The 23,013-nt window shown below is 46.2% G+C and overlaps 10 protein-coding genes across 13 annotated transcripts; 7 read left to right on the forward strand and 3 right to left on the reverse strand.

Annotated features, from left to right (window-relative positions):
• Window positions 1-878: 878 nt before the first annotated feature.
• TSTA_065160 (uncharacterized protein) lies at window positions 879-2,037 on the forward strand. Of its 2 annotated transcripts, none has more exons than XM_002340403.1 (3): window positions 879-1,425; window positions 1,480-1,679; window positions 1,808-2,037. In XM_002340403.1, exons 1-2 carry the CDS (start codon window positions 937-939, stop codon window positions 1,657-1,659), a joined length of 669 nt encoding a protein of 222 aa, XP_002340444.1. In that variant the 5' UTR covers window positions 879-936; the 3' UTR covers window positions 1,660-1,679; window positions 1,808-2,037. The 2 variants fall into 2 exon arrangements, with proteins under 2 accessions (XP_002340444.1, XP_002340445.1); XM_002340404.1 differs by having other exon boundaries at window positions 1,480-1,655.
• A 314-nt stretch (window positions 2,038-2,351) lies between these two features.
• TSTA_065170 (exo-polygalacturonase, putative) lies at window positions 2,352-3,665 on the reverse strand (the record flags this gene model as incomplete). The annotated part of the gene is made up of 2 exons (XM_002340405.1): window positions 2,352-3,263; window positions 3,309-3,665. The coding sequence occupies 2 exons, from the start codon at window positions 3,663-3,665 to the stop codon at window positions 2,352-2,354; spliced, it is 1,269 nt and encodes a 422-aa protein (XP_002340446.1).
• A 1,907-nt stretch (window positions 3,666-5,572) lies between these two features.
• On the forward strand, window positions 5,573-7,397 carry TSTA_065180 (uncharacterized protein; the record flags this gene model as incomplete). The annotated part of the gene is made up of 2 exons (XM_002340406.1): window positions 5,573-5,725; window positions 5,760-7,397. 2 exons carry the CDS (start codon window positions 5,573-5,575, stop codon window positions 7,395-7,397), a joined length of 1,791 nt encoding a protein of 596 aa, XP_002340447.1.
• A 339-nt stretch (window positions 7,398-7,736) lies between these two features.
• TSTA_065190 (uncharacterized protein) lies at window positions 7,737-9,127 on the forward strand (the record flags this gene model as incomplete). Its single annotated transcript, XM_002340407.1, has 2 exons — window positions 7,737-7,835; window positions 7,887-9,127. The coding sequence occupies exons 1-2, from the start codon at window positions 7,748-7,750 to the stop codon at window positions 9,125-9,127; spliced, it is 1,329 nt and encodes a 442-aa protein (XP_002340448.1). The 5' UTR covers window positions 7,737-7,747.
• A 1,379-nt stretch (window positions 9,128-10,506) lies between these two features.
• TSTA_065200 (serine/threonine protein kinase (Nrc-2), putative) lies at window positions 10,507-12,981 on the forward strand (the record flags this gene model as incomplete). The annotated part of the gene is made up of 4 exons (XM_002340408.1): window positions 10,507-11,440; window positions 11,504-11,803; window positions 11,860-12,241; window positions 12,296-12,981. 4 exons carry the CDS (start codon window positions 10,507-10,509, stop codon window positions 12,636-12,638), a joined length of 1,959 nt encoding a protein of 652 aa, XP_002340449.1. The 3' UTR covers window positions 12,639-12,981.
• A 189-nt stretch (window positions 12,982-13,170) lies between these two features.
• Window positions 13,171-13,869, forward strand: TSTA_065210 (uncharacterized protein; the record flags this gene model as incomplete). Its single annotated transcript, XM_002340409.1, has 2 exons — window positions 13,171-13,558; window positions 13,621-13,869. The coding sequence occupies exons 1-2, from the start codon at window positions 13,394-13,396 to the stop codon at window positions 13,867-13,869; spliced, it is 414 nt and encodes a 137-aa protein (XP_002340450.1). The 5' UTR covers window positions 13,171-13,393.
• Window positions 13,693-15,714, reverse strand: TSTA_065220 (mitochondrial 37S ribosomal protein MRPS5). The gene is made up of 2 exons (XM_002340410.1): window positions 14,588-15,714; window positions 13,693-14,535 (listed from the first exon to the last, which is right to left on the reverse strand). The coding sequence occupies exons 1-2, from the start codon at window positions 15,630-15,632 to the stop codon at window positions 14,318-14,320; spliced, it is 1,263 nt and encodes a 420-aa protein (XP_002340451.1). The 5' UTR covers window positions 15,633-15,714; the 3' UTR covers window positions 13,693-14,317.
• A 207-nt stretch (window positions 15,715-15,921) lies between these two features.
• TSTA_065230 (tRNA(m5U54)methyltransferase) lies at window positions 15,922-17,812 on the forward strand (the record flags this gene model as incomplete). Its single annotated transcript, XM_002340411.1, has 2 exons — window positions 15,922-16,077; window positions 16,102-17,812. The coding sequence occupies 2 exons, from the start codon at window positions 15,922-15,924 to the stop codon at window positions 17,764-17,766; spliced, it is 1,821 nt and encodes a 606-aa protein (XP_002340452.1). The 3' UTR covers window positions 17,767-17,812.
• A 195-nt stretch (window positions 17,813-18,007) lies between these two features.
• On the reverse strand, window positions 18,008-19,811 carry TSTA_065240 (Arp2/3 complex subunit (Arp3), putative). Its single transcript, XM_002340412.1, has 4 exons — window positions 19,648-19,811; window positions 19,561-19,583; window positions 19,144-19,502; window positions 18,008-19,084 (listed from the first exon to the last, which is right to left on the reverse strand). Exons 1-4 carry the CDS (start codon window positions 19,680-19,682, stop codon window positions 18,185-18,187), a joined length of 1,317 nt encoding a protein of 438 aa, XP_002340453.1. The 5' UTR covers window positions 19,683-19,811; the 3' UTR covers window positions 18,008-18,184.
• A 719-nt stretch (window positions 19,812-20,530) lies between these two features.
• TSTA_065250 (asparaginase family protein) lies at window positions 20,531-22,456 on the forward strand. 3 transcript variants are annotated; one of them, XM_002340413.1, is made up of 6 exons: window positions 20,531-20,744; window positions 20,801-21,000; window positions 21,062-21,919; window positions 21,969-22,078; window positions 22,129-22,235; window positions 22,289-22,456. In XM_002340413.1, the coding sequence occupies exons 1-6, from the start codon at window positions 20,635-20,637 to the stop codon at window positions 22,317-22,319; spliced, it is 1,416 nt and encodes a 471-aa protein (XP_002340454.1). In that variant the 5' UTR covers window positions 20,531-20,634; the 3' UTR covers window positions 22,320-22,456. The 3 variants fall into 3 exon arrangements, with proteins under 3 accessions (XP_002340454.1, XP_002340456.1, XP_002340455.1); XM_002340415.1 differs by having other exon boundaries at window positions 21,062-22,078; XM_002340414.1 differs by having other exon boundaries at window positions 22,129-22,456.
• The last annotated feature ends 557 nt before the right edge of the window (window positions 22,457-23,013 follow it).

Here is a 23,013-nt window from a genome sequence, read left to right on the forward strand (position 1 = left end):
ATATTTATGCGAGCCTAATCTACCGCAGTCGTAACAGACCTGGATTTAAGCCATGGAATCTCCAAGACACACCATGGCACTAAATCTTAGAACTTAGGTGAGCGTTCACCAATTTGGATACATAATGAGATATGCCAATAAGACGGTAGGAAGATGGTATAGACACGCTCATTGCTATGCCTAGTCTGATTCTTCATAGCAAGTTGTCTAGGTATATCTGAACATATGCTCCCTAAAATGGTGCAGTTGAGATTTACAGTCAGAAGATACTCCAATACAAAATCGAAAGAATCTCCATATGGTTAAATTTTTGGGATGATATTACTGTTTCTTAAAGGAAACTATTGAACCGATACATCCCATTCATGCATAGTCATCAGATCGCAAGACTTGGTACAATGTTATATTTGGTCGAACCATTTGCCTTCAAGCACATTCCACCCTGCCGACTTTGGTCTGCTGGAGAATATTGAGCAAATCTCCGTTCCAGATGTGGGAGATAAAGCGAAGGATGAAAATTATTCCAGAAAGCTTATTGCGGATCTGTACAAACCAATTTGTGCTTCCATTTGCAATCTTCAATTGCAGGAAGGTTTTCGATGTATTGACTCTGTCATAAGTCTACTCCGAACCGTCCGGACATTTTCGCAATCATGTCGATACTCCAGGAGACACGACTCATATTGGGCTACCTGTCGTCTGTTTGCTCTCTGCCTTCGAAGGAGGAAATCTGCTAATTCGCCATAGCGGCCAAGAAGTTGATTTCGATTGGGTTTCTAGTAGTCAATCAACCATACAGTGGACTGCAAGCACGAGATCAAGACTGTGACAAAGGCCACAGAATTACTCTCATCAACAGTCTCCATCTCGTGGATGTGGTTGGCGGTGCATTGACGTCGCTAGAAGGAATTGTCGATCCAGACTCACTTCGGCCGTATGATCTTATCAAGTCCATGCTGGCACAACCAGGTTTTATGGCTAAAGGCCGGGAACATCATTTGTCCTAATTGCTACGTACCAGAAGACGAGTCAATGCTAACGGGGTCCAAGGTGGTATATTTCGGCATCAGTTGCTCCCATGCATATGCACACACCTCTAAGATTGCAGCACACACTCTTCCCAGAAACTTGAAAGGCTCTGACTTTATTCTTTACAGCAGATTTCATAGTTTCGGATGTGAAGTATCCATTTGCCCTGTACTTGAAGAGGTTTACGAGGTTTATCCCTATCAAGGCATCCCTGAAACCGACCATCAGGAGCAGAAGAAAACTCTTGAATCTCTTGATGGGCGTTCTAAAGATGGTGATGGCAAAAGAAAAGGAGAGGAGAAGAGAACGCAAAAGCTTATCGCCTTCGTAGGAACCAAGTTGTACCCACAGACAGTGATTTCTTCCTGCATAGACAGTGACAATGAATATGATAAGGTGAGTCTCACCATTCATGCTAAATTTATCTACAACTAAATCTTCCGCTTCTAGATCAAGCGTTACTGGGAATGCGATGATTTTGAGAATATCTATTGCATGACTTCGATCAAACATCAGGAAACTGCTCTTACTCAGGCTACCTATGGTAATGAGCCGTCGGTTGGCTGCAAGTACTCACATGCTGCTATTCTGGTGAAAATCCCCTCATGGGAAGATGGGCAGAAAAAGTAAGTATTGCTCGCTACATTACGGTAAGATCAAAATCCTTCTTACTAGTGTACTGGAACCCTTGTCTAGTTATCTATCCGTTAGCCAGACGTGATGGGATAACAAAGGTGTGGAAGAACGATATAGCTGATTGCCATGATAATATTCACAGCTTCTTGGCCATTACGTCGTGTAGCCAGACGGTGAGCCGATTTTGTTCGCCAATTCGTGACTGGGCCGGAGTTGAAATTGCTCCCGGCTGTCGATTTGGCATTGGAGGATAATGTTGGCTTTGAATATCCTGGGTCTTTCTTTCATTTGTTTTTATTCAGATTGTGTCACGAGGTATTATCTAGACTGTTCAGAATGTTCTAGCTCTTTAGAATTGAGACATTGATTGGTAACCTTGGTTTGTCCGAGATCATTATACGAAACTTACACGAGGACAAGTATCTTCGATTTCTCATCTAGCCTGTCTCTGAGTGTACACTTGAAAGATGCTGGTAATAATCTACAATAAAACAATGTCTCAACTATGAATTATTCGTTAACCTAGGAAGTATTAACGCCTCACAGCTAGTCAGGTTCTTGAAGCATTCCCCCATTCCAACATATGTATAACAGATTGGGACTTTCTGAACATACGGATTTCTCTTTCATATCCATGACAGAAGACATGAATAAAACTCGACTACAAAACGATCGGGCTCTCGAAATTATTGTACATTATGTGAGACTCCCCCAAAACTATCAGGAGCAACACGGTTGCATGGAATTCCAGAGCTATTCTGACCATCAATATTAGCACATTGATAAACTTCATCCTGCATTGTCGTATTCCACATCGGCAATCCGAGGGTATGGTTAACTGATTCGAATGTGACATTATCAAAAATGATTCCTGGGCAAGGTACCGGATCCGAACAATATAACGAAGCCACAACATTGTACCTCGATGTGCCCGTGATGTTCACCCAGGAGACATCTTCAATCTGCAATTTGGATGTGTTGCACGCTCCGCTAGACTCACTGTACATGCACTGAGATATCTGGATAGGCAAGGAGGTATTTATCATCTCAAAGTTCTTGAAAGTGACATTCTTGACAAGACCAAGACCGCCACCGCCAACGTCGCCGTTCGAATCCTGGTCCACAGGGATACCCTGCCATGTCTTGATATAAGCCCCCGTCGAAGAATTAATACACCGTACACCGTCAAAAGTCACATTCTCGACATAATCAGGCCATTCTGGATACTGTCCAATCGACCCAATAGTCATGCCTGCCGAGCCATGGCAAGTGACATGTCGAACCAACAAGTTCGTCGTATTACCCTTTGCAGCGACACAATCATCGCCATTGATGATGGTAGCACTCTCCACTAAGAGATTGCTACTCCGCCACGAATCGTAGCCATCTGTATTCACCGTACCCCATTCGTCGTTGCTTGTTGCGTTGACGTAGAAGTTCCTTAGTGAGACGTTGGTACTTTGCCAAACAAGCGTTGCCCAGAATTGGGGTTGGAAGATAGTGAGCCCGTCTGCAAGAAGGTTCGTGGAGTTGTAGAAGGTTATACTAATGGGTCGACCGGGTTGGTTGGCCTGGTTTTTGTTTTCGGTATACCATGTCTGACCATTGCCATTTATCCAGCCTCCTTAACCAAGGAGGGTAACGTTTATTCCGCCAAATAGCCAGGCTGTAGATTGGTTTTGATATATGACCGAGTAGACGTGAGACTTCCAGTATGGGGTATTTGTAGAAAAGCGCAACTCGCCTCGTAGGGAGACGTTACAGTTAAGCAGGTTGGTGGTATTGAGAATCGAGTTGATGTGAAAAGTATTGTTGGTGAATATCACCGTGCCGTTGATTCCGCACAGGTCAAAAGCTTGATGGATGGACGGTGCATCGTCTACTGCTTGGCCATTATGTGTTAGAGCTTCTGGGTAGATTTGGTAGGTTGTGCCCTCGTTGACCACGTAGCCTAATGCGACAGGGGCCAATAGCAGGCTCCGAAGAGTTAGGATACGCATGCTGGTTCCTTTCAAGGTTGTTACGAATGATGCTTGGAGTATCTATCATGTCTTTTAAAGGAAATACATACACGCATCATAACACAATATGCGAAGTCTTTATATCCTTCATATGGAAATCGGCAGGTCCTCCAGGATACCTAGGTAGTCAGGAGATATCCAATTTCCCACATCATTACGTAGAACTTCATTAGTTTCTCCTTTAATGCTACGTAGATACATATCTGACCACATAGAATAAGCTGCAGTCCTCATGATATGCCTGTAAATTTTTCCGGTGTGGTAGGAACAGAAGCAATCCTGCAGACTAATGATCGGCGAGACCATGATGCTTGATCTGGGACTTAACATTTGTACCCCGCGGGGTAGAGTTAATAATACCAAGTCCACTTCCTCAAATAAAGCCATACAATTACCCTTATCAGGCATCCGTCGGCAACTAATTCAATTGCCGAATGGATTGTGATCTTCATCTATCAATACATTCATACATCGATTTCTCATCCCCATGTAATAACGGCAGAGACGGATGGGATATCAATCAAGCGAAGAAACAGATGGGTCATTCAAGTTGCATGAGGCAGACCATTATAAAATGTACTACGAAAACTAATACTTGCTCCTCTTCGGGGTAGCGCAAGATGTCTTGCTGGCTGACACTAGCCCTAACTCCGTGCACTTCTGAGTAGTCCAATAGTTAGTTAGGTACAGCAAATCCTATGAGAAGTGATTACATGTAGTTCAAAAGCATCAAACAAAGTCAATACTGTAATAGTTTTTCCCTTCTCTTTTTTCATGATAAGTTTGCATCACAATTCATACGAACAGTGCCATGAGTAATTTCTACTTATTCTGAACCTCACAAATGGGAACACTGCTGGACCGAGTCATTCCTGAAAATTGAAGCAGATCGTCGATGAACCAAATCTTTATTTTCTATAAATCAATCTAGTACAACGCTATTTGGAAGATCTCGGTGCGAGACTTCAAAGATCATTTGAAGGTATCGAGAGTGGCGTGGTACGATGGACGAATACAGTCTTTACAAAATGATTTCCTCGCCTTCCTGCTTTATTTTGAACTCGGATTATCTTTTCTATTACTCTATAGACTCATATTCTATTCTAGAGAAATCGTCAAAGTCCTGGTTGCTGGTCTCCTTCTCAAGCCCGTTCCTCAGTTTAACGATTTAGCCCTAATCGATTTCCCAAAACAGTAATCGAGCATACCTTCTCGAAAAGGAAAATATCTTTCCACCTTAATTTTCCTTTCCATTCCATCTATCACATCGATTTTGAAAAGTAGTTCTGTACTCTTATTAAGATTTAGTATTGCTAGCTTTAGTTTAGTCTTGGAAAGAGGACGATTTTACCCATAGCTTCATGCTGTATTCACCTCGGGCTTTTGATTTCCATGGGAACCTTCCGCATCCGGGAGGGAAATCATCATGCTGTCATGACTTTATTCCGATGTAACTGTATGTAGGTCATTACTCGTACTTTATTTATACTCGAAAAAAGGATAATGGAAATTGCAAGATGCAGCTTGTTGTCTAAAGTAGATCCAGCATCTGTCATATTTCATCAATGTAGACTACTTAGAGGCAATGAATTTGATCAGCTGTTATTGGGAGATCCATGGAGATTCAACATGAACTCAATTCGATAGGTACGGCTCATTCGACCTCCAGTGGCTTTCGGAATTAGAAGAGAACGGGCCAGGACACGGATGCCCTGAAATAAACAGCATCAATGACTGCAATACTCACCCGTTTCCGGTCGCAGAGGTTTAATTCAGGTGCGAGCCAACTTTTGATTCTATTGTAGCTCATAGACAGTTCTCAAGTACAGCGTCGGATCTTGACGGATGAAATAAAGTTGAACCAGGTTTTGCGTTGTATCTTCCAGATGGGTGACCTCTGTCTGACACAAACGATCCGTGAGAGGGATCATATATATTGGCTTTCTGGAGTTTATTTGGCAAAATATTCCTCTTCAGACTCTGGTATGCGTGAAAAGAAACGTGTGAAAGTTGTCTCAGTTCATGATGCAGGCTTTCCAGTATTTCTCTATTCTCACCCTTTTCGCTATTCAGGCCTATGCTCAGGATGCTGGAATAACAGTATGGGCAGTGTTTGGCTTCAACGTGCACGGTGACAGCACCCCTGCTGTCCTAGCACAGCCAAGAACATTGACTCCGTTGGGAGCACGGAGTTTGTACAATGTGGGAGCTAATTTCCGTGCTCGATATATCATGGGAGGCTCCGTCAGGGCACAGAATACCTGGATACAGGACCTCAATCAGCATAGCCTGGATCCTGAACAAGTGAAAGTATACTCCACGTCGGAACAGTTCACCGAGGCTTCAGGTCTTGCATTCATGCAAGGATTGTACCCGCCAACGGGCAATACGAATCAGAGTTACACCTACCTTGACGACACTTACATCCTGTCGAACGGCAGTATAATCAGTTCTCCCCTGAACGATTATCAATACCCACGAATCTATGCGAGCAGTTTGGCGGATCCCGGCTCAATCTTTGTTGCTGGGCATGCGGACTGTGACAAGTACCAAGAGCTGGAAGCAGAGTATCAAATCAGCGCCGAGTTCCAAAAAATTGAATCAGATAATGCCCAATTCTACTCGGACATGTATGATGTTGCCCTCGAGGGTGTGATGACCAGGGCCTCCGTAGGCTACGCGCGAGCCACAGATATACACGAGTACCTGGAGTATAACTATTTGCACAACAAGAGTCTTGCGGACGCATTGTTATCTCATGACTTACAGAGGGCCAGAGTACTGGCGAACCAATACACGTACGCCACCAACGGAAATTTGACAGTTTCCAAGAAAGATGACGGAAACCAGGTTCGTGGTATCGCAGGCCGCACTCTATCTCGTCTCATTCTCCAGTCTCTCCTTACAAACATAGAGACTCAGGGATCCTCCTCGAAAATGACCTTGGTTTTTGGAGGCGCTGAACCGGTCGTCGCTTTCGCCGGCTTGAGCCAGCTTGCATCGACAATGAATAGCCAGTTTTATGGTATGCCGGTCCTTGGAGCTTCGATGGTGCTGGAGTTATTCAGCATGAACCCAACCTCTTCAGATGTGTACCCAAAACTATCAGATTTATTCGTCCGTTTTCTTTTCCGCAACAGTTCTTCAATCCACGAAGGGTTCACTGAATACCCCCTTTTTGGCTATAGTCCAAGTCAAATCAACTTGCCCTTCAATGAATTCGCTGCAGTACTCCGCCAATTCATGCTTCCGTCAACAAAAGCATGGTGTGAGGCATGCAATAGCTCACCGATGTTCTGCTTTGGCGCCGCGAATATGGGTAAAAAGCAAAGCAAGAACCATTTGAGTCTGGCTGGCGCGGGAGCTATAGGAGCAGTTGTTACTCTTGCAGTGGTAGCAGTAGCTATGGGTATTGCACGGTTTTGCGGTGTTGGGTTATATCGACGACGCAGATCCTCAGGTCTAGGCGGTTTCAAGGGCAATAGAAAGATGGCTAGCGACCAGGATCTCAGTTCGGCGACTCCATCAAACGGGGCGTTCCAAAAGATCGTTCCCGGTGGAGGTGCAAATGTCAAGAGTCATGAGCGAACCGGAAGTTGGGAAATGAGGAACAAAGATGGAGCGGGTGATAATGTCTCGCAGTTAGATGATGAGAGAGACGAGGATATCAGCGGCATTGCCGAACCGGTCAAGTGCCATCAAATTGTGTGAAGCGTGGCTGAAAAGTTGTTCTCCGATAATTAGAGAGTAATCATGGTATGAATAAGAAATATTCAGAGATTTTACTGCGTTTTAAGTAAGCCCGTAGCAAGGAAAGAGCACGTGAGCATGTCTGGCAAGAGCAGGGCGGAAGCATCGTCACTTCCAAAATTTCGCCCCTGCCTATTCGGGCAATCGGGCACATGTAGGCATTTGTTGTTTCTCTCTCACTTGGACATCCTCTCTTGTCAACACTTCTCCCACATCATCCATAAACCTTTGTCGTTCAAGTCGCCGGAAACAAACCACTTCCTTGTTCTTATTATCATTTTGCCGTGAAGCGTTTGAGCATCGTCACCACCATGTCGAGGTATAGCATTACCGAACTGATGGCCCTACAAGACACTGCCTCTATTGATATAGGCCAATTTACTATATATGCGCTTGAGAGTGAGTGTCCGACAGCCAAAAAATTGCAGACTTTCAAATTGACAGCCGTAGATAACTTACTACGCCGCCAAAAGAGCCAAAAGACCGGATCGACTACCGAGCATGAACCAAATTCGTCTGGATCTCGACGTGCTGATCGCTCGACGACGACGACAGGCTCGGACGGATCGTTCCAAAAGTTATCTTCACGTCCGCATAGTGAGACGCACGACAAAGATTCGGACGACAGTTCTGGCTTTGTCAACTTTCTGAAACGACACACTTCGCCAAAACACCAGCGAGTCACACCAGGAGGCAAGGTTGTCCAGATTGATGGCAAGGTCCCTGCTCCAGAGTTTAAGCCCCCCGCCATGAAGAAGAGCGAGGACTGTCCACCAAAGACCGGAAGGAACACAACGAAGCCTGTCACATCCCTGAAAGCCAGCATGGAGAAGAAAACCGGTCAAAACAGCGGCGAGTCATCGAACTCCAACAGTGTAAGGTTCGACACGTCAGCCGAACATGAAAAACCAGTCAGGGGATCTGCAGCTATTCGCACAGCTACGGGCAGTGAGGAATTCAATCCCCAAGTTGGTGGCTTCTATCCAACATTCCAATCGTTGCAACAACTGCAAGTTCCATTAATGGCATCTAACATCTACCAACAACAACAACCAGTATCGTGGAGCCAGGGATTTGGGCCCATATTCCAGGTCATGCAGACTGGCCAAGACGCTCTTCCAATGGCAGGAGGATACCTCAATTATCAGCCGTTCCTGTTGCCTGATCCAGGAGCATGGTATCAAGCTGTTCCTCAGTCATTCATCAATCAGGGCACTTTCCTTCAGGGTTTGTCGCAGCAACAGACCGCTCCTCTACTGGCAACCCTTTTGCCAACGGTAGGGAACCAGGGTACGATAGTCCCTACGATCAGCCTGCCTGACCCCCAAATGACTGCGCCGGCTACATATACCTTGCTAGGCCCTAACACCTTGACAAGCCAATTGGCTCCGGCGGCAACACCATACTCAGGGCCACTTCCGACGTACGTGGCTGATCAAAACGCGCACAGATCTCTCCAGGACTCGGTCAAAGAATATCAGAATCTGTCGACACAGCTAGCGAACCTTGATCGGTACATGGCTATTCATGTTTTCGAGATGGATGCAGAGACAAAGCAGAGTTTAGTTGAGCAGAGACGAAATCTTGTGAAGGACCTGGACATGGCAAGGCGATACAAGGAACATCTTGAGTCTAACTTCAAGATTCCCTCCACCGTCATTGAGTCAACAACCCCGGCGCCCGCATTTTAGCAGAAGGCATGATTGCTCCCGCTCGTTTGTTTTCCAACCGGATTTTCAGATAGTTTGGAGTCACCTTATAGCAGTATCATCGTACGATATTCAAGCAGGCATAGAGAAGGAGCTCTAGAGAGCGCTTAGGTAGATAGTTGATACTTTGTATAGCAAACAATGGAAACACCAAACATCAATATGAGTCAATCATCGATGTAATGGAGTCGCAGTCATCCATGTAGATATGCTGGCTGGTATTTGTAATTGCAAGGGCTTAGTTAGTATGTAGTACCAGTGGCAAGGGTTGCAGCCCAGCAGACCTGCATAACGGGGAATAGCGATGCGATCGCGTCCTATGGAATTCGAGCACCAGAACCGTGGCTTTGGTTCGACCTTGCAATAAAAGAAAAAGAAATAATGTGATTGATTCGGCGACGAGTCCGACCGCGATGCGTTCCATAATTTCTCCTCCCTCGAGCCCTGGGAGAGCGGAGTGCATTACCACATATTCCCCATTACAAAGTCGAATTTAGAGGCATTCTAGCTGCGGTTTGCTGTTCTCGAAATCTACGTGTATCGTTGTGAAGTTTTTGTCGCCCTTTTTTTCTTTTCCTTGCCGGCACATTGCAGCCAGTGGCTGCAGGTAATAAAAAGGCCTAGACACAAGCACAGCCTGGCGCTGGCCACCGCTAACCATTGCCAACAATGCAGTGGATTACAGAGTGCTACCGTTGCGTCTGCCTGCTAAAGTGGTATCTGTTACAGTACGTTACCGCTAGTCAGTTATCGCTCGGAGGCGATAAGCAGAATACCCGCCGTGCGATGTCAAATACATGCCACTTTTTGTTCTTTCCAGACGAGTATAATTGTTTTCTCTATTGACCCAAAAATATTTATAATCTGATCTCTTCACCTAAATAATAACACTTTTATATCAAATCAAGTGTCGTGGTGCTTACTACTAGCGTGGACTGAGACACCCCTAGGGCCCCACACCTTACGTCTGCCGCTCTTAGACCCGTCTGTTCCTTTCTCGCCGTTCGACTCTCTCACTTCTCCCCTCACTTCACTCCAACCTACCCTTCCCATCTGATTATTTCTCATCGATCTTTCTTGTTGATATACCCAGAGACGTCCTTTCTACGCTTTGTCAATTATCGCTTTTTGCTTCCATGCTTGCTCGCGCTCACTTGTAATTTGCCGCGCTTTGGGTGACACTGGGACTCGGCCCAGGCCCGTTACTATTTACTGGACTCATATCAGCGAAAGTGGCTTATCAAGCAACTTTTCCACCAACTCGATATTTTCCGCTCCTAATTCGACTTCCAGTTTCAGAAACATTCAATAAGCTGGCGAGTCGTCTTTCCGAATAACCCGCCGTATACTCGTCTTCCACAATGACGCAGTTATTTACCTCTTCGCATCCGTCACCCGTGCCGTCCGAAAAGCGCAACTTCCATGGCCTCTCCCTTTCTTCCAAGAAACACGGCAACAACAATGTCAACAACGGCAGTAACAATAACAATGAATCCTCAACGAATCACTTTCCATCCAAAATCAAGAACTTCTTCCGCATCAACTCTTCAAGTAATGTAGGGACGAACAATGGCAACAATTCGGACCGGGAAGGCAAGGACAACACCGGTTCCAACACCAGTCTTCAAAAGGGTGACTCGAAATCAAATTCCAAACAATCTCGGTTTTTGCCTACTATTGGTCGCAATCGCTCGACTACCGTCGCAAGTGAAGGCAATCCCTTAGACGACAGTCTCTCCCCGACAGCTCACGCCAACCCTTACTTTGCTCATCAGGGTCATCCCGCGCTTCGCCATCGCAACGAGGGCTCCCTTCCATCCACACCCCCTGATGTACCCGAACTACAAGTGCAAGGAATTCCTGCGTCTGATCAAGCGACAACTGCCGGCAAGGAGGAGTTGGCACGCAAACTTCGCCGAGTAGCCTCTGCACCGAATGCTCAGGGTCTCTTCGCCGATGACAAGTCCGGAGAGCGGCCAAAGACAGCAGAATTAGGTAAAGAGCCGTTGGTAGCAGAAGGAGGTAGCCAGACCAAAGTCGGTCTTGCGGATTCGTCGGACGAAGCGCTTGCCGTTCCGGGTGTTGGACCAGATGGGAAGGTGCCTCTTCCGGGTCAGATTAGAGCGGCGTCCTCTGGCGCGTTTCGAAGAACATACAGTTCAAACTCGATCAAGGTGCGCAATGTGGAGGTTGGTCCAGGGAGCTTTGACAAGATCAAATTGATCGGCAAGGGAGATGTGGGCAAGGTCTACCTGGTCCGAGAGAAGAAGTCCAACCGTCTCTACGCTATGAAAGGTTCGTCAATCATAACTTTTTACAAAAAAAAAAAAACAAAGCAGAATCCTGACTTTATGACAGTGTTGAGCAAGAAGGAAATGATCAAACGTAACAAGATTAAGCGGGCACTTGCTGAACAAGAGATCCTGGCTACCAGCAACCATCCCTTTATTGTAACGCTATATCACTCTTTTCAATCAGAGGACTATTTGTACTTGTGTATGGAGTACTGCAGCGGAGGAGAGTTTTTCAGAGCTTTGCAGACTCGACCTGGGAAATGCATCCCAGAAGACGATGCCCGGTTCTATGCGGCGGAGGTGACGGCAGCTTTAGAATATCTCCATTTGATGGGATTCATATACCGCGACCTCAAGCCTGAAAGTGAGTTACTTGCGAATGGAATTCAGATTGAAAATTTTAGTGGCTGACGGGAACAGATATTTTACTACATCAATCCGGTCATATCATGTTGTCTGATTTCGACTTGTCAAAACAATCGGGACCAGGGGGAGCGCCCACGATGATTCTAGGACGCAATGGTAATGGACCTTCATCTTTGCCGACAATTGACACGAAATCGTGTATTGCCGACTTCCGAACGAACTCGTTTGTTGGAACAGAAGAATACATTGCGCCTGAAGTGATTCAAGGCTGCGGTCATACCAGTGCTGTCGACTGGTGGACTTTAGGGATATTGATATACGAGATGTTATATGGTACCACGCCGTTCAAGGGGAAGAACCGTACTGCGACATTTTCCAACATTCTTCGAAATGAAGTACCGTTCCCTGAACACGGTGGAGCACAGCAAATTTCTAGGTATGTTCCTTGATCAAACTGAATTCTATTCAAAAGTAACTAACAGTTCTTTAGTCTATGCAAGTCTCTTATTCGAAAGCTGCTTATCAAAGACGAAACGAAACGACTTGGCGCGAGAGCAGGTGCCTCTGATGTCAAAACACATCCATTTTTCCGAAATACATCATGGGCTCTAATCCGACATATGAAACCACCTATGATCCCTCATCAAGGACGTGGCATCGACACTATCAACTTCCGCAATGTTAAAGAGAGCGCTAGTGTGGATATTGGAGGTTCGACTAGTAAAATGCCTGGTGTTCCATTAGACTCGGGTCTGGCTACCCCAGGTGGTGAAATATCTGATCCTTTCGAAGAATTTAACAGCGTCACTCTACACCATGAGGGCGACGAGTAACGACCGTTGCGCGGATTCTGTTTCTATGATCACGATGTCGATTGTGTTTACAGAAAAGTTTCTTGACGACTGCAACTATAACGACTATTTGTCTTTGAAGCTGATTGGGGTTCTTAGGTGTTGACGGAGTTTGGTTTATTGGCTTGATTGATTGATCACATGGGCTTTTGCTTTTCTTTCCATCTTGCATTGCATCTGCTTGTCATGTTTCCGCTAGGAATTTGTGTTTAAATGCCTATCGTATTTGGTCTATTTTCTGCATGTCTCTAGGATATGCATTCTTTTGTATGATGTTCATATATTGCTGATGTCTTTACAAGCGCATACGAGAGCATTAAGGGGATGAGAAATTATACAATATCTTGAGTATTAAGTAATATCAATGTATCCCGAAGATAAAACTTGTGATGAAGGCATGATTTAGGAACATTAATCCAAAATTATGTGTGATTTGTTGATTCGTCTCTTTCCACTGAATATTTGACAAGACTAAAGTTAGGGTATGGATGTTCTCCACCTCAATGGCGGGGATCCGCGTTCAATTGTTAACACGACCAGCAACAACAAACATCTCTGGGACAACATACTCTACAATTTATAAGAGGAAAAGCAACAAAATCCAAGTCATCTAAACCACGAACCAGCGCTCGAATTACAAAGCAACTAGGGACACCAAGCACGAACCCCAGCAAGCGAATTGAGCATATAGTCATATCAAATTTATCTGCTTCAAACAGAAGTATTCTACCAACACAATGAGTCACGACAACTTCCTTCGAAGCACAACTCCCTCTAGGGATACAAGCAATCCCACCAGCAATGAGAGCAACCCCCTCCTCGGATCTTCGAGCGGATTAGTTAGTGAACTCGAGCAGGAAGTCCTCGATGAGTATTCACGGTTACTCGAGAATGTGAACAGAGTATGCTCTCCTCTGATACTTACGGAATAAAAGAGAGATGATCCTGACTTTTCTGCGTATAGTTATCAGATACCCTCGCCAATCTCGCTGATTCGCCTGCTTCATTGACACTAGATGGCCTACGACTTCTCGAACGCAAAACGGCGACTGTGTACACGCTTTTGAAAGCGAGTGTTTATAGTATTGTGTTGCAGCAGCAGATTATTAATGATGGTGAAGCTGCTGCTGCTGCTGGAGGAGGGGATGATGGGTATGAATATCAACATGACGATTCGGCGATGCAGGGGGAGGAGAATACGATTATGCGATGAGATTTGACGGAAGCCTTTTTAGTCGATAGGGCAAGGTAACGAGGGCACGTTTCGGACGAGAAAGCAAGTCTTGACTTCGGCATAGATCGTGGCATGTCCACCATTCTGCACGCGCGAGATTATTAGGATACACGGGTATACCGACCAACACGCGAATCATGGCCGCTGATGAGCACCGCGTGCGAACTTAAGAAGGGTCTTGGTAGGACTGATATTATATTATCTGTCGCTTGATACAATCTAGGCTTAATGAGTTTCGCCATTAGACAGGCACCAGGATACCTGAGACTAGGAGATTCTTATGATCTATCTTATAACGCAACTTCCAGTGTGCTCGTGGAGCCACGTCAATCAAAATTTTTGGGGCGTGGTTGAAGAAATGATAAGTTTTATGCGCAAAATAATACAGCAATGAAAGGAACGGGATGATCCAACAAATATAGTACATTTAAACTCTTCCAGCATAATACACCTTTCGTACATCGACGAGTTTCCTTCCGCGAGCACGGGCAATCTCTTCAGGGTCTTTCTGAGCTGTCAGTGCCTCGTAGGCCGCTTTCACGGTGTTCATCGGATTGCGAGATCGTTCAACTCTAGCAGCTAGATCGTGGATACCAGCTGCACGAGCCATTTCGTAGATGAGATGTTGGCAGCGGAGACCGAAACCTGTACAAACACCGTTAGTAAAAGTTTTGGGTAAACCAAACAGACTACATACCTGGAGGACGATTCATGAGTTTCAATTCAACAGCTCCAACCTTGCCCTTGACATCTCCATAGATAGTTCTATTCTCGTAGCGAAGAATGGGTTGCATATTTCTGATAGCCCGGTATTTCGACTGCGTGACGGCGTCAGACGCTTCTTCGGATTTGGCCTCCCCAATACCCAGTAGTCCGTCACCGTTACCCGCGACGGAGAGACAGTATTGCCGACGCACTTTTCCAAGACGAGTCTGGTTAACGACCGCGTGTGAAACCAGGGTCTTGACTTTGAGACTTTTGATCTTGTCTAGAGAATATCCGGTAGACTGCATCAATCTCTTCAAAGCATCCGTAATCTCCTCATTGCTTCTGTTGCCCTCGGTCTTCTTCTTTTTCTGATCAGAAGTGGCTTCTACATCCTTTGAGAATGGGTTGGAGAGAGTTTCTCCTTCCTCGAAAATATCCGGCACAAGCGCACTGCTGGGATTCCGCTCATTCTCCTCTTTCCCCTTTGTCAGACGCAAATTCTCAGTAAATCGTACCCAGTCAGCAGCTGTGGCATTATCGGGCATTTCGGCGAAAAACTTGGCAAAGTCCTCTGCGAAATCATCCTCGGATTTGAGCGTGGCATGCCAATCAGAGTTCGACTCTGGTGCGCGAATATGCTTGTCGACAACAGGTTCAATCGTGGAAAAATCATCGAGATAGCCGAGTTTCATGGGGTCATTGCGAATGGCGAATTGTTCGACGAGGTCTTTGGGATCAATGGCTTTTTCGGCTGCAAGGATAGCAGCGACTTGATCTTCCGTGTATTCCTGGGAGAGTTGTCGGAGCTCTTTGCTTGAGTAATCCGCAAAATCTGAAGGCCTCAGTTTCTTCTCAATGTCATCCCAAGTCTTTTTCTGACCGGGTTTCTTAGCCGTCGGTCTAGGACCAGGTGGCTTTCGAGCGTAAAGAGCCGCTGCTGCATGGAATTCTCGTTGAACTGGCACGCGAGCGCCAACCCTGGCTGTTTGCGAGAAGCTGCAGAATAGGCATCTCGCCGGTTGTAGGACGTTCATCCTGAGCAGCAGTCCCTTCCACCCAGTTCCGAGCGATTGGTTGAAGGGGTTCTGCCAATGGATATTGTAGAGCAGGTGAACTGGAGACAATCTGTTGTACCTGCTCGGGAAGAGAACAAATTCTCCTGACCGCCGGGGCAGCATCGACCAATCATGTGTCTCCCTTTCGTGCTTAGCCTTCTATCTGCCGCATTTCTGTTTTCGAACCACAATTTTTTTTCTCTGGTTTGATCAATTAGAAAAGTTTACAATCTTTCCTTTTACTGTGGCATTCAATGTTATAAGCCAAATGTTCAGGCCTCGTCTCAGCGTACTGCAGCGTCCACTACGATTTCAATCCTCCCACGTACCTGTCTCTGTTCGCGCCTACGGTATTTACTGGTCACCAAACAATGCCAATTCAGACCCGATTGAATCCAAGATAGCGAGCTACCTACGGAACATAGTGCGACAGAACAAAATGAAACAGATCTCGCCAAACAGTAAGCAGCATTCAAAAAAGAAGAGGAGGACGGTTAAGGATGCAATGGATGCATGGGATGCCGGCGAACGTGCAGAGCAGAATCTACAATTGGATTGTCAGCAGTTACTCGAGCGAGAACGTCGAAGTAAGGGTGTGGATGCGCAAACTCTGACGGAAGAGACAACGAAGAAAAGTTTGCCAGAGCCGTTTACAGAGATTGAACTTACTGTCTCCGAGATATCGTCTGGAGGCGACGGGTTGGCTGTATCCGAAGATGGGAATCACGTCTATGTTGTACCGTTTACAGTGCCGGGCGATAAAGTACTCGCTAAAATCATAAGACACCATCCCAAGGAGGGCTATACTATCACAGACTTCCTCGAGGTCATCGACCCTGGCCCTAAGAGAGACGATACCCAAATCAAGTGTCAATACTTTGGCAAGTGCTCTGGTTGTCAGCTTCAGATGCTCTCTTACAAGGATCAACTAGAGCACAAGAAGAGGGTGGTGGAAAAAGCATACGCCAATTTCTCAGGCTTGATTCCTGAAGTCATACCACCAATCGGCGACACATTCCCCTCGCCACTTCAATATGGCTACCGCACAAAATTGACACCGCATTTCGGAAGGCCGGGACGTTTCAAGCATAATCGTGATGACACCGTAAAAGTGGACCCTGAGGTCCCTCCTATCGGCTTCAATATGAAGAACCAGCATAAGAATATGGACATTGAAGACTGTCCGCTGGGTACCGATATTGTTCGCCTAGGACTGAAGAAGGAGAGGCAACGAGTTGCGGAGTCCATCGCTGGATATACACAAGGTGCAACTATTCTATTGCGGGAATCGACACGACGCATACCCATATCCGAATTCTCTGAAAGCCATGCCGCTATGTCGGACGAGATTATATACAAGACAGACCATCCCGATTACGTCGAAGAGAAGCGATACGTGAGGGATCACAATGGTTACGTGGTTGAGTGGGTGGACGACTACGAGTTACGAACCAAGGCCGGCGCATTCTTCCAAAATAACAACTCCATCCTCTCCGGTTTCACGGAATTCATGCGCCAAAACGTTCATCCGAAGGAACTAAAAGAGGGCGAAAAGCCCATCAAATACTTGATCGATGCCTATTCCGGCTGTGGATTATTCACAGTAACACTGTCCCAAATGTTCAAATCATCCCTCGGCATTGATATCGACGTACACTCAATTGAGAATGCACGGGAAAATGCCAAACACAACAATCTCCCAAACACCGGATTTGCAGCTGCTGATGCAAGCTTACTCTTCTCAAAAGTTCCCTATCCACCTGATGAGACCTTGATCGTCATTGATCCTCCACGCAAAGGTTGCAGTAAGGATTTCCTGCAACAGCTACTCGACTACGGTCCTCGACGTGTCGCCTATGTCAGTTGTAATGTGCACACCCAAGCTCGCGATGTCGGTTTTTTAGTTCAGAATGATTCGCCGAATGGTATCCGATACGAAATTGAGAGTATTAGAGGGTTCGATTTCTTCCCGCAAACGGGCCATGTGGAAGGTTTGGCGATTTTGAATAAAGTGGTCAAAAAGCCTGGAGCAAAAGCAACAACACCACCAGCGACTACTGAATCAAAGACTGAAGGTGCAGCTACGGCTGTTTCAGTTGAGAAGGAGGTTTAATTCGTAGCCAAATTTTCGGGCTAGCGTCAGGCATTGTGTCATATTTGATTCTTTTTCTCTTTTTCTCTTTTTGTATTATTGTATATCTTGGATGTTATGATTCTTTGCATCACATATAGCTACTCTCTAGTGCTAGTTTGCATCCCAGCCTGCTCATTCATGACTGCATATTGTGGAATAAACATAGGATTCCATAGGTATGCCTTTAATTTTACCCCTCATTCTACTAATAGAATTGATCAAGCTTGAAATGAAGCTTCATTCATTGAAAACTGCTATATACAGCGCTCTACCTATAAAGATTCAGTGTTAACAAAGTTAAGAAAACATCACACTCCCCTCTTGCACCTCATATACCAAGTTTTTAAGCACATACGGGCTGCGCCATAGGCAATTGCGCCGATCAATTTTCAGCATATTAAGCGCCTCCTGGTCCACCAAGTAGAGCGAATCTTCGCACAATACTGGGACCAATTTCATCGTACTCAGCCTTGGTGTGGCAGTAACTGCGGAATTCAGGTGTTTGACCGAGCAAACTTCCACCGAACCAGGGACCGTGTCTTTGTCGTTTGTGCGTAACGACTTGCACTTCCAACCCTCCACTCTTAGCGCCACCGCTACGAGCTTCAGATGCGCGGATACGGGCGTCTACCAGGTGTCGAATATCACGCTGCAGACGACGGCCGAAATCTTTGTACAGAGTGGAACCACCGGAAAGAACAATGTTCTTGTACAGACCTCTCCTGACGTCAATAGGGGAGGATTGAATCACGCCGTCAACGACGGTTGGTAGAGGGGTGAGGAAGTCTGAAGAGTAGATCTCCGGGTTGAAGAAGATTTCAGGAGCGAGGAATCGTTCGTAGCCGACATCGATCTGGATTGAGCGTCCATTGGGAGAAGTCACGGTGTGTTTGAGGAAACGGTCCGGTTCGCGGTCATAACGAGCAAATTCCTTCACAATATCCGGGCATACGTAGCAATATTCTTCCTTCACCTTCTCAGCCGTCTTCAAGCTGCTGTCCGGCTCGCCGCGGTCTCGAAGTAAGCTTTGAACGAAGTAGGTAATATCTCTACCAGCAATTGGAATACTCTTGATAGAAGAGCCGATAACGTAACCTTCGGCAACGGGAATAACGTGAGTGACACCATCACCAGAGTCGATAACGGTACCAGTAAGGGATCTATCAGTCACTTTCGATGACGTCCATGAGGCCGCCAAAGCCAGAACGGCCTGCACGGCGATATAAAGACCTGCACAGTTGAACGATTCGAACATGATTTCGGCAGTATTCTCTCGATTCTCGGGCGGATTTAGAGGCTATATCATGGTACTGGTGTCAGTGAATGATCGTTACCAATAATGGTCGGGGCAAATACCGGCTCAGTAAGCAAGAAGTAATGATCCTCAGGCTCCACTCGGAGATACTTGAATATCGAGTTTGACCAAAATCGCTCCATATGATCCCAGTTTTCAATTTGGCCGTGTCTGATGGGATAATGGATTCCATATCCCGGTCCGTTGGCAGCAGCGAGTGCCTCGTCTCCGATGAAGAAGTCCAAATCTTCTGTACCTCGCTTTCCTGACAAATGGCCGCCTCCGCCACCTCCTCCACCTAGAAATGAAGGCTTGTTCGCAACAGCTGGTCGCCCAGAAGCTGCGGTAGCTCCTCCACCTGCAGCTTTTGTCGCAATTGCGGTAGGGAAAACAAACGAGGGAGAATCGTTACCGGCAAAACCTAGGAAGAGCGTGAGAAATTGAGAACAAGCTATTGAATCATATACGACTATTCGCACCTATTTTGGAATATCCAGTTCCGCTAGAGAGTTCACAATGTTAGAATGCATCATCATAGGAGACTGAACAATGTGGAGCTGACGTACTTGTCCATGACAACGGCTGGTGTTTGGGAAGTCATATTGAGACGTGACCCCGAGTCCGCGGGAGCAGCTCAATGCAGATGCAGAAAGAATGATCAAAAGATGCGTTCGAGAAGCAATGTTTTTATAATGAAACTCAACTACCTGGTGTGTTGACCAAGTAAGGCGCGGGGTCAACAAGCATCCAGACAGACAACGAGTGGATCGCGCTTAGGCGGCAGCGATAGCGAAGGCGGTCAGTCTACGCCAAGCCAATGTTTGATATCATCTTTGATTTCGAACTGAGGATCTGATCTGAGCTGGAGATATTGAAAAAGATGAGATGTCTATAGAGTATTGTGCTTGTAGGGTTTCTTCAGCTCTGTGCTGTTGAATGCAGTGGTAGAGGATGAGGTTCTCTGAGAAATATATTCCCCCTCTGCCTCTTGCTGTGCTGGGACAAACAAATAAGGAAGGAGCAACTCACACAGGACGTCGTCCATCGTGACTTCCCTCTCTGAGTGGCTGACAAGATCTTCCTCACAGTCAGCATCTTTGCTCTCTCTTTAGTTTCTCTTCTTATTGCCTATCATCACATATATCCATCCATTGTCGACTGTCAAGTCCAGCACCTTTAGCTCTAAAGAGAAAAGGCTACCTAGTCTTATCCAGCTATTCTTACTTCCCTACACTATCTTTCAATCAGTCTTTCATTGATTTATCGACCAGTCGGCGCTTGGTCTCTTTCCCTGACCGGCATTGTCCATTGCTCCTAGTGGCTCGAATTGGTATGCTTCTGTATCTTGAACAACTTCTGACAGCTCCATCCAACCTCGATTAACTTCCTAAAAATAATGCATTCAGGTACCAATTACTCGTCCTGCGCCTATAGGTCATCGTCTTCCTGAGTGTTTGCCGTGCCCGTTGTCATATCCGCACTGCTATTATATCGACAGCAAGACGTTCGTGCTCATGCAATCCGACTTTTAACTAACCAAACCTACGAGCGAAATGTCACCCCGTTCAAGAGATGCAGGGGACATCTGTGCTATCTATGTGCACGCAGGTGCTGGATTCCATAGCTATCAAAACGAGCGCGTGCATCTTAGGACCTGCAACGAGTGAGTACTTCTGCTGAGCCTCGGATTTCATGAGGTTAGCAACTGACACAGAATAGTGCGGCCAAAGTTGCAATGACTATGCTCAAGAATGGAGGCTCTGCTCTAGACGCTGTTGAGATAGCCCTTAGATTGATGGAGGATCGAGAAATCACCAATGCTGGATATGGAAGCAACCTTACAATTGAAGGCAACGTCGAATGCGATGCAACTATAATGGATCATCTAGGACGCAGTGGAGCAGTTGGAGCTTGTTCTCGTGAGTGACCTCGTTTCCCCCAGCAAGATGCCAGTGCAACTACAGGCTGACCACGTCAAAGATGTCAAAAATCCTATTTCTGCGGCCCGCGTGATTCTTGATTCTCAGAAGAAACCGCTCTCTCTGCAACGAGTTCCTCCAAACTTCCTCGTCGGTAAGGGAGCTACTGAGTTCGCCTACATGCAGGGTCTGTCCATAGTGGAAAATGATACTCTGGTATCTCCAACGGCTAAAGCGAGATGGTTAAGATGGCAGCAAGAGGTGGAATCAGCCAGACTGGCGCAAGAAGCCCAGACTGCAACACAGGCTGGGGGAGAAGTCTTACATATGGAAGCCTCGAGTAGTTCTGCCACCTTCTCAACAACAGTGAATCCTGCAGTGCTTATGTCGCCACCGTCCAGTCTCCCTGAGACTGTGTCTTCCAAGGAGTTAGACACTACTGTCGTCCTTGATATAGTATCACCCGAACCTACTATAGTCCCAACGGACGGTACACACCATATAAGAGAATCCATTGAAGAGCATTCAGGCGATGCTACATCCACTGACGAACACGAGCCCCCGGTAGACAACGTCGACACAATTACTGATACAATCGGGGCTATCGCTGTTGACTGCTACGGTAGGATTGCAGCAGGTTCCTCATCCGGTGGCATAGGCATGAAACACTCTGGAAGGGTGGGCCCAGCAGCACTGGTGGGTATCGGTACAGCAGTGATTCCTGAGGATCCCCAAGATCCAGAGCAGACAAGTGTAGCTGCAGTCACATCCGGGACAGGCGAGCATATCGCGACGACTTTAGCTGCGAACACCTGTGCTAGCCGAATATATTACAGCGATCGCAGGAACGAAGCTGGAATGACAGAAATCGTTACCGAGGAGGAAGCAATCAAGTCCATGGTGGATGTAGACTTTATGGGTGAGTGCTTTGCCCTTTGACGTTTGAGTGTATGCTAAACCCTCTTTAGAACATCCAAGCGTGAAGAACAGTCTTTGTGAAGCTGCAATTGGTGTTATGGCAGTAAAAAAGACGATACACGGGGTGTATTTGTTCTTCTGTCATAACACGGATTCCTTCGTAAGTCATGGCGGCCTTCGTCTGATGCTATTTTCTAACGATCCTTCCAGGCTCTTGCTTCAATGACATCAGAAGACAAGGCTCCTCATTGTGTCATGTCTCGCCGTTCCCGACATGGCACCACCGCGCAAGGAGGACGGTTTTCAAGATACCGAGGGTAGGTCTGAGACTCTTGTCTCGAAGCGTACAAGCACCACTGATGCAGAGTAGGTCGAAAAGCCGAAGCTCCGCCGATGATTGAGGCTAGAAACAGATCCTAGATGAAGCTAGGCACGCTCTTTGCGTCTGATGCAACGAGAATGTGACATTACAAGTGCTGGATCAGATGGTGACCGGACGTTATGTAACTTGGTCGTAAAAATTCAGTGATATCCTTTCTTGAATCGAGCAGTAGATACGAACACTCTATTTAGTAAGTTAGACTATGTTGTTCTTCGGAGACAACGGATAGAAGCACACGACACATGGTTATAGTCTTATAGATCAACGAATCACAACACAGCAACAAAACATACGGACCGTAACTCAGAGTTTTCACGTGAATACCTAGTTCATATTCCAGATGGTTTTCGCCCATTATTCTGATGTAAGCAACTTGTTCAAAGACCTCGGAAGATGTAGGAGCCCTTTTTAAGTCGTTATGATAGATCGCAAAAAGCCATCGGGTAAGTCCCAGGCCAGATTCAAATCGGAATGTGTGTTCGGCACATGTACACACACACACACACGACTCAGCTGGGATACCTAACGCTAGGCTTAATTTAATCTATTTATAACACAGAGTCTCGAATATGGTTTTGAATTCGACTGTGAAACATGGCTTGAGCGATTTTAAGACTTTCGTGTCGTGCAGTTCGATTGGGATTTGGGCTGTCCAGGCAGTTCCTTAGAGAGCAAAAAGGAAGGAAAAAGAGCGCAATTATGTTCCGAATTGA

Source organism: Talaromyces stipitatus, genomic scaffold (genome assembly GCF_000003125.1).
Source record: "Talaromyces stipitatus ATCC 10500 scf_1105507295523 genomic scaffold, whole genome shotgun sequence".
Taxonomy (NCBI): domain Eukaryota; kingdom Fungi; phylum Ascomycota; class Eurotiomycetes; order Eurotiales; family Trichocomaceae; genus Talaromyces; species Talaromyces stipitatus.

What these genes read in the sequence shown, in the direction of transcription:
- TSTA_065160 (XM_002340404.1), top strand. Translation starts at nt 937, where the DNA reads ATGATCTTATCAAGTCCATGCTGGCACAACCAGGTTTTATGGCTAAAG. An exon ending in GTGACAATGAATATGATAAG is followed by an intron (nt 1,426 to 1,479) that starts GTGAGTCTCACC and finishes TTCCGCTTCTAG; the next exon opens with ATCAAGCGTTACTGGGAATG. An exon ending in TGGGAAGATGGGCAGAAAAA is followed by an intron (nt 1,656 to 1,807) that starts GTAAGTATTGCT and finishes TAATATTCACAG; the next exon opens with CTTCTTGGCCATTACGTCGT.
- TSTA_065240 (XM_002340412.1), bottom strand. Translation starts at nt 19,682, where the DNA reads ATGACTTCCCAAACACCAGCCGTTGTCATGGACAA. An exon ending in CCAGCCGTTGTCATGGACAA is followed by an intron (nt 19,584 to 19,647) that starts GTACGTCAGCTC and finishes TGAACTCTCTAG; the next exon opens with CGGAACTGGATATTCCAAAA. An exon ending in ACTTCTTGCTTACTGAGCCG is followed by an intron (nt 19,085 to 19,143) that starts GTATTTGCCCCG and finishes ACCATGATATAG; the next exon opens with CCTCTAAATCCGCCCGAGAA.
- TSTA_065220 (XM_002340410.1), bottom strand. Translation starts at nt 15,632, where the DNA reads ATGAACGTCCTACAACCGGCGAGATGCCTATTCTGCAGCTTCTCGCAA. An exon ending in ACTCATGAATCGTCCTCCAG is followed by an intron (nt 14,536 to 14,587) that starts GTATGTAGTCTG and finishes GTGTTTGTACAG; the next exon opens with GTTTCGGTCTCCGCTGCCAA.
- TSTA_065250 (XM_002340413.1), top strand. Translation starts at nt 20,635, where the DNA reads ATGTCACCCCGTTCAAGAGATGCAGGGGACATCTGTGCTATCTATGTG. An exon ending in CATCTTAGGACCTGCAACGA is followed by an intron (nt 20,745 to 20,800) that starts GTGAGTACTTCT and finishes GACACAGAATAG; the next exon opens with TGCGGCCAAAGTTGCAATGA. An exon ending in GGTGGATGTAGACTTTATGG is followed by an intron (nt 21,920 to 21,968) that starts GTGAGTGCTTTG and finishes AACCCTCTTTAG; the next exon opens with AACATCCAAGCGTGAAGAAC.